Below are 9,015 nucleotides of genomic sequence, written 5' to 3' on the forward strand. Positions count from 1 at the left end.
GGGCGGGGCTGTTGTTCTCTGGGACGAACAGGGTGTAGGAGGTTTGGGTGAAGGCGGGGGCGTTGTCATTGACGTCGGAGACCAGCACGGTTATGCTGTGCTCTGTTTTTAGCTTGGGTGACCCCAAGTCGGTGACGGTGATGGTGATGTTGTACTCAGTGTTTCGTTCTCGATCCAAAGGTTTCTCTGTCATTAGAGTGTAGAAATTCTCCACGGACGGTTTCAGGACGAAGGGGAGATCGTCGTGGATGGAGCACACCATCTTTCCATTGTTCCCTGAATCTTTGTCTCTAATCCTAAAAACAGCAACTACTGTCTCAGGCGAGTTTTCTGCAATTGGACTAGTAAATGATGACATGAGCAGCTCTGGCGGATTGTCATTTACATCTGTTACCTCAACCACCACAGTACATTTTCCAGAAAGCCCTCCGCCGTCTTTGGCCTGAATAGTTAGTGTGTAAGTTTGAATTGCCTCATAGTTCAATTCGCCTTTAAGATGAAGACTGCCAGATGTTGAGTTGAGTTGAAACGTTTTGAGAATTCTTTCAGTGGCATAGAAAAATGCGTAGACTATTTCCCCATTACTTCCGGTATCTAAATCTCTAGCGGACACCGCGACAACCCTGGAGCCAATTGGGCTGTCCTCGGGCATCTGCACCTTGTAGAGAGACTGCACAAATTCAGGGGCGTTGTCATTTATGTCCACCACCAGGATGCGCACAAGGGCTGTCCCCGACCTGGGCGGAGATCCGCCGTCCACGGCCGTGAGGGTTAAACTTAGCTCAGGTATCTCTTCACGATCCAGTACTTGATCCAATACCAATTCCGGATAGATAGTCCCCTCCCCGCTATCACGGACATTAATATGGAAATAAGCATTAGGGCTGATGGCGTAGTTACGCAGGCTGTTGTTTCCAACATCCGAATCCTGTGCACTTTCTAGAAGAAATGCTGTCCCTGGAGTGGTACTTTCTAATATTTTCAAGGGAATCTCTGTATCTAGAAATACTGGCGAGTGATCATTGATATCTCTGACCCATAGTTCAGCACGGAAAATCTGAAAAGGCTTTTCTAGTAACAACTGGAAAGGCAGCACACAGGGCTCTGTGGGGCCGCACAGTTCCTCTCGGTCCAATTTTTCATTTAGAAGTAAGTCACCAGTAAGCAGATTGAGCAGTAAAAATTGTATGCTCTGGTCTGAAACAATTCTAGATCCCCGGGCTGACAGTTGCCCCGCCCCCAACCCTAGGTCACTTGCTAGGTTAGCGAGAAAACTGCCTCTCTCAGTTTCCTCCGCCACAAAATACCGGAGCGGTTCCGCGCTAGCCCAAGACATTCCCAGAAATACACAGAGATATAGAACTTGCCTTTTCTGCACAGCACGCTCCATGCTGGCCTCCACGCCTCGTTTAATCAATCTTTCAAAATCACTTCCACTCAGCTTCAAGCAGCTCTCGGAAATGGCAGCAAGTGAATCCTTAGAAATGAGCTGGATAGTAGCGATGCTTGTGGGGAGGTATCCTCACTTTCCTCCAATTCCAATCACCACGATTTCCTTTCCCCTATTTTTCTGGTCAGATTTCCTCTTTACACTGGAATCCTTTGTGCCTGTATTTTTTTCTCCCCTCTTTTTAGCCTACAGCGCCACCTTGCGTTTTGTGTGTGTTATTCCCGTTCTCAAGAACAGAACAAAAAGATGGTGGATTGAAGGCGTTCTGCAACCAGTGTTTTTTCCCGAATGTCTTTGCTGTTTCATTCCTTCCGTCTTTTTTCTTCAAATGGTCACAATAATGCTAGTAAGTAACAGCTTATGTCGTTTCCCCCTCTGATAATCTGAATTCTTAGAAAAATAAATCTATTTTTTTCTTAAATCTAGGGGCATCAAATTAAACTCTGTCTCCTCACCAAAATCCTAAGAAAATCTTAAGAAAACTTTCTCCTATTTTAAAAAATTGATAGTAAAGAATATATAAGAAAATGAAGCCTCTTCCAAAATTCAACAAATATTTGTTGAGGAAATTTCATTTATTTGTAAACCATTCAACAATAATGATGTTCCTAGAGCAGAATAATTGGCCTCTCAGTTTCTTGCGAATTAGTCCATCCTACTTGGAAAGCCTTCACTCTTAACCCATAATATATTCTGGAACATTTTCTGCATACCCCCACCCCCAACCTTCACTCTTCACCTGCTTTAAGTATTATATATAAATTATCGTTCACCTGTAATTTCAGTGGCTGGAATCTCCAATATCCAATGAATACTTTTAAAATTAGTAGTAGCAAGTAGGTCAATCTTGTGTTTATGGAAGTACTTGTAGTATTTCATCTTTAACCATGATGGTTGATCTCAATTTGGGGTAAATACTCTTTTGAATCAAAACAGTTTTCTTCATTATTCTTTTACTTATTTTAAAGTAATTCTTGACATCTGTTGAAATTATACTTTTATTCTTCAGTTTTTAAAATTTTGAGTTCTTGATATAAATGACATTTAACTACAATGTATTATCATTTTAATGCATAGATGGATTTGATGTGTCAACATGGTTTTAGGATTTTTCTGGCCCATGTTATTCTGTGTGTATGTGTGTGGGGGTGGTTGGGGGTGTTTAACTTTTATGGTCTTGGTATTAAACTATCATATCGATGTCATAAAATGGGTTAAGAAGCTTTCCATGTATTTTATACATCAGAAAAGTTTTATAATTATATGATTATCTGTTTCTACATGCTTAATTGCAACTTGCCTCTTGAACTGGTTGGGTTTAGTGATTTCACTTTTAGTAGATCAATGACTACCTTTTCTATTTTACCTTTGATTATTAGTCTATTCAGGTAATTTGTTTTCTTTTTAAGTAATTTGCATTTTATTTTAAAACCATTCATTTTATCTAGTTTGAAAATTTCTTGGTATTATGTTTTCATTGTATTATTAGCTTTAGTTGTATCCCTATTCTTAATAGCAACGTTTAGTCTGCTTTTTATTCTTGGTGAGGCTTTGCAAGGGCACCATTTTACTGATATTTTGAATTTTTTTCAACATAATCTATGACCTTAGTTCAAAATTAAATAGCACTAAGAAGCTTATAATGAAATACATTGTTTTTCTGTGCTTTCCTTTCTTATTTTTCTTAGTTCTCTTCCCAAGAGATAGCTATTTTTCAACTCTTTTAGTTACCTCTTCTGCCAATAATCTGTTTTCTGAGGTATTTTGATTGGTTAATTTTAGGTATTATCAATTGACTCCTTATTATGTTGGATTAAATTTTAGCCCTTTCATGCCTTCTTTCACTTGCAATATATTAGAAGCATTGTTTTGTTTCAGTTCTTAGGGGGAGTGCTTTCAACTATTCCCCCATTCAGTATGATGTTGGCTGTGGATTTGTAGCTTTTATTATTTCTGGATGTATTCCTTCTATGCCTAGTTTGTTGAGGGTTTTTTTTTTTTGTCATGAAGAGGTGCTGGATTTTATCCAATGTTTTTTCTGCATATTATTGAGATGATCATATGGTTTTTATTTTTAATTCTGTTCATGTGGTGAATCTCATTCGTTGATTTGCATATGATGAACCATCTTTGCACCCCTGGGATGAAACCCACTTGATTGTGGTGAATTATCTTTTTAATATACTTTTGGATTCAGTTTGCTAGTATTTTGTTGAGGATTTTTCCATCTATGTTCATCAGGAATATTGGTCTGTAGTTTTTTGTTTGTTTGTGTGTCCTTTCCTGGCTTTGCTATCAGGATGATACTGGCTTCATAGAATGGGTTAGGGAGGATTTCCTCCTTTGATCTTATGGAACAGTTTCAGTAGGATTGGTACCAGTGCTTCTTTGTAGGTCTGCTAGAATTCAGCTGTGAATCCATCTGGTCCTGGGGTTTTGGTTTTTGTTGTTCTTGTTGTTGAGAGATTTTTTTATTGTTAATTCAATCTCACTTCTCATTGGTCTGTTCAGGATTTCTATTTCTTCCTGATTCAAGCTTGGAAGTTTGCATGTTTCCAAGAATTTATCCATTTCCTCTATATTTTCTAGTCTGTGTGCATAGAGATGTTCATAGTAGTACTTGGATGATGTTTTATATTTCTGTGGTATTAGTTGTAATGTCTCCTCTTTCATTTGATTGAACTCATTTGAATCCTTTCTCTTCTTCTTCTTCTTTTTTTTTTTTTTTAGACAGAGTCTCACTCTGTTCCCTGGGCTAGAGTGCCGTGGCATCAGCCTAGCTCACAGCCACCTCCAACTCCTGGGCTCAAGCGATCCTCCTGCCTCAGCCTCCTGGGTAGCTGGGGCCACAGGGATATGCCACCATGCCCGGCTAATTTTTTCTATTTTTAGTTGTTTGGCTAATTTCTTCTATTTTTAGTAGAGACGGGGTCTTGCTTTTGCTCAAGCTGGTCTCGAACTCCTAAGCTCAAGCAATCCTCCCGCCTCAGCCTCCCAGAGTGCTGGGATTACAAGCGTGAGCCACCGCGCCCGGCCTCTCTTCTTTTCTTGAAGTTATCCCTTTTCTCTTTGTTTTGATTTTTGTATTTCCTTTTGGAAACTTGTTTCAGATATCTCTTCTTCATTTAGTTTGGGAGACTAAAGAGTTGAGTAACAGCTCTGAGCAGACTGGTAGTGCTTGTCAATTTTTATTTTCATTTTAAAGTGAACTGGGATCATTGGTTGAAACCCCAGTGTCAGTGTGATTAGTTCTTTCTACTAGAACTGGTCAGATTACCTACCTCTTTAAAATCTCCTATCCAGAAGGAAAAGGTGTGGATTGGAAAAGGTAAAGGATTGAGTAGGGAAGGAGAAGTGCAGGTTTGTATCAAGATAGGCTAAGCGGTACTGCAACATCAAACAATTCCCTCAAATCTCAGTGGCTTAACACACTGAAGGTTGATTTCTTTCTCATACTGTATATCCTATGTAGTTAATCACACAGCCTTTCTCACAGTAGTCAGCAAGAGATCCAAACTTATAAAGACTCTGCATATACTTTCATGATGACTATAGTGGGAAAAGTAAATGTGTTAAACCATGCTTCTGAAAACTTCAGCCCAGGACTGATATATGTCACTCCTCACGTTTTATTGGTTAAAGGACATTACATGGCCACACAGAATTTAAAAAAAATAGAATTGAAATTCCATTTTCCATGTATCCAAGATGAGGAGAAATATTTGTAATTGGTCCTAATGACTATTATAGCATTTTAATAATCAACCAGCATTCAATATGTAGATGATTATTTACTTTTACTATCCATATTACCCCTGCCCTCAGCTTTGACAGTGGAACCTCTCATACAATGACCCTTATTTTTGCATGCATAAGAAAATAAAACTCCAGACTTATGATAGGGTGAAGAAGGTGGGTTACTCAGTGACTGGAATGGAGAAATGTGATCTGACTGCCAGAGATTTAACTGATTTTCAGGCAGTTTTAACACAACTCTCCTTATTTGGCATACTATCATCATTTTCAGAGCATCTAGGGTTGACACTCTGATGCCTCTAGAAGTCCTGCAGTCCAAACAGGATTGGTTCTCACCCAAATTATAAGGAATAGGAAACTTTAATTTAGACAGCGTAAAGGAAAAAGACTTAAAACAAAATCATCAAGCCATTAATGCACTATTCCCTTAAGTTAATACATCTTAGTTCAAGACTAGGGGAGAATAAAACATTTACATGTACTCCTGAGAGACTAAGAATAAAAGTGTTTGATAAATTTAATGTATATTTTTGAAAAAAGAAACAGAACATGGTCTGAAGCTGATTCAAAGACTCTTTCAGGCTGCAGTGAGCGATGATCACACCACTGCACTCCAGCCTGGATGTCAGAGCAAGGAAGACCCTGTCTCTTAAAAAAAAAACAGATTGAAATCCATTCATTCAACACTCATTCATCTATATTTATTTAAATATAATCATGTGCTGCATAACAATGGTTTGGTCAACCACAGGCCGAATATACAACAGTGGTCCCATAAGCTTATAATGGAGCTGAAAAATTACTATTACATTTTCTATGTTTAGATAAACAAATACTTACCATTACGTTACAATTGCTGACAGTATTCAGTAGAGTAACATGCTGTAGATTTTGTAGCCTAGGAGCAATAGGCTATACTGTGTAGCCTAGGTGTGTAGTAGGCTTTATCATCTAGGTTTGTGTAAGTACACTCTGTGATGTTACACCAATGACAAAATCACCTAACGAAGCATTTCTTAGAACTCATCCCCATCATTAAGTGATGCATGACTGTATATATTTTCTAAGCTCATATGACTAAAAACCCACTCTGTGAAGAGTACTGTCTTGTGGAGAAGGAGATCATTGATATGTCTGAACAGAGTACCCAATGAATGGAACATAGGATTCAATGGATTCAAAGAAAAAATAGCCTAATTAATATGTCATCGAAATAATTGAAAAACTGAATCTTCAAATTGAAAAGACATTAGACAGAACTTCCCATTTCTGAAAATGATGGTATAGATAATTCATGTGACCTTCCTATGGAAAACAAAAAATAATGAACAAAACTTTAAATAAATAACTTCAAAAATGTTGAAGAGCTAAAAACATAGTAGAAAACACAGCAGAAAAAGCCCAATTTTTGATGGAAGCCTGTAACAGAGGAGTAAATAGTATATCAGAACAACAAAACTTCTCATGCCCTCAGGGCATTTGAAAATATTTGTATTTGGGCTTTGATCTGAAGCTATGTGAGATTAAAGAAATATAAATCAAGGCTCAGGGGAAACCACAGTTGCAGCATATTATAGAAAGATCCTCCTTCTATTAAGGGACTCCACACGGCTACATTCATAATGTAAATACAGTGTGAATGCCAACAAATCTAAACCTATTGTCTCTCTCCAACTCCAGGGAATTATATAGACGTCTCCCTGGTGTTAAGTAGAGCAAAAGCAAAAGCAAAAAAATATATGCCTGGGAAGTTGTAGCTACAGATTTGTCTCCATATGTATTTTATTTTGAGACGGGGTCTTGCTCTGTTGCCCAGACTGGTCTCCAACCCCTAGGCTCAAGAAATCCTCCTGCCTCAGCCTCCCAAGTAGCTGGGACTACAGGTGTGTGCCACTGCACCTGGCCTTCATGTGTATTTGTATTTTGTATATGCATAGGTTGAGATGCAAGGAAGCTCCAGCCATAAACTTAATTTGTGGTGGTCCACTACTGATAGTGTTTCCAATATCCTGGCTGAAACAAGTGAAAATCCATTTTGAAGAATCTAACATGCAACCTAGGTTTTGTGGACACTCCACAAATAAATTTTCAAGATCAATCAACCATGTGAGTTTCACAAAGAAACAAAGACAGCATAAAAAAGAAGAAGAAACAAAATACAGCAGGCATAGGCTCACACAGACTTCAGCTATTGGAATTACCAGACAGATTTTGAAACAAACTATACTTACCATATATAAATAAATAAATGACATACTTGCAAATATCTGCATAGAACAGATTGAAAGGGTACACTGAGTTCCAGGGGAAAGTAATGCATAATTATCATAATCAAGACATAACCTAATAAAGATAATGAATTTCAAGGATAGAAAACAAGTTACCTACAGGTGAAGAAAACAGGCTTCAGACTCCCCCTGAGCAACATTTAATATAATACCAAAACATAATGGAAATATCTATAAGATTTTGAGGGAAAGAAATTATGGCTCAATAATTTTATACCTAGCCAAGATGTTGCTCATGTACAAAGATAACTGTCAAACAGGAAAGAATTCATAAAACATTACATTAGCATTCAGGAGTGTTTATTGAAAAAAGACTACTGAATGATGAAATTCAACCAACTTATAGATGAATGGAGAAACTGTGATGGAAGGGTTAAAGTAATATTCAATGTCAACAAATCTTTGAGGAAAAGAAAGTTGACTGAAGAATTTTATACCCAGCTAAATTGTATTTCTCAAGCATGTAAGAATTTTTAAAAAACACACCTATGAGCTCTTCTTTACAGGACAATATTTGATGAAATCAAGCAAACCAAGAGATGAGCAACATAAATGATTCAAGTATGAGGAAGCTGGGATAAGACGACTGATAATAAGAACTGCATTTCATTCTGGTTTGAGCAGACCAGTTTATCCCAATTCCCCCCTGAAGCCTTATTTAAATGATAGAGAGCAAGAGGCTAAAATAAATGAACCTGTAAAGACAAAAATAATAGAAGAAGAGTGAACAGCAGGGGAGACAAGTTACTAAAATCTTGGAAGATGCAAAGCATACAGTCAGTTGGTAACTGACAATTTTCATTTTTTCCTGCTCTCAAATGAAAAGAAGGAGGGAAAAGTTAATAAGAAGAAAATCAAGTCTAGCTAAAGTAATGATTCAGATTAAGGATCCAGGGAGAGACTAAAAACAACGTTGGCTGAAAATTTATATAAGGAGTATTTGTATCCGAGAATCCCTTTCCCAGTCAGTGAAGCGAGGTGCCTTCCCTTTTCCCATAGTGTCAGAAAATGGGAAGTATAATATCTGTAGAGGTTAAACAAAAAGGGCTCTGGACTAAGGGACACCTGCATAACTATGGGCAGGTCTGAGACCTTAGTGAGAAGAGGGTTAAAAAATTCTATGTACTTATCAGGCCTCCTTCTCCCAAACCAAGGAGCTCTCAAAGTGCTACAGGTTAACTTTTTAATAACTTCTATCCCACTTGCCACCTCACATCCTTATTCCTTTCTGAAGAACAATGTGGTCCCAAGAGAAAAGACTTTTAGATACTGACTTTTGGTCCCCAAATGAAATGTTTCCTGTTTCATACCCTAAAGTGCGGACCACCACTCAACTATTCCCACCCAAACATGTAATATCTGATCAGCTTTTTAGTGCCTCATGAAAAAAAGAAAAAATAGATAAATTGGGCTTCATCAAAATAAAAAGTAATTTTTCTACTTCAAAGGACATTATCAATAATGTGAAAAGACAACTCAAAGAATGGGAGAAAATATTTCATATCATATATATGATAAGGG

The 9,015-nt window shown here is 37.7% G+C and overlaps 1 protein-coding gene across 1 annotated transcript in view; it reads right to left on the minus strand.

Annotated features, from left to right (window-relative positions):
• The window catches only part of LOC105811547 (protocadherin Fat 4-like), a 28,874-nt gene that overhangs the window by 15,574 nt on the left and 4,285 nt on the right, over positions 1–9,015 (minus strand). The window contains exon 2 of the mRNA XM_012645788.1: positions 30–1,322. Within this exon, the coding sequence (XP_012501242.1) occupies positions 30–1,322 (1,293 nt within the window). The remainder of the gene's footprint in view (positions 1–29; positions 1,323–9,015) is intronic.

The sequence above is a fragment of the Propithecus coquereli genome, unplaced genomic scaffold (assembly GCF_000956105.1).
Source record: "Propithecus coquereli isolate 6110/MARCELLA unplaced genomic scaffold, Pcoq_1.0 Scaffold236, whole genome shotgun sequence".
NCBI classification, from domain to species: Eukaryota; Metazoa; Chordata; class Mammalia; order Primates; family Indriidae; genus Propithecus; species Propithecus coquereli.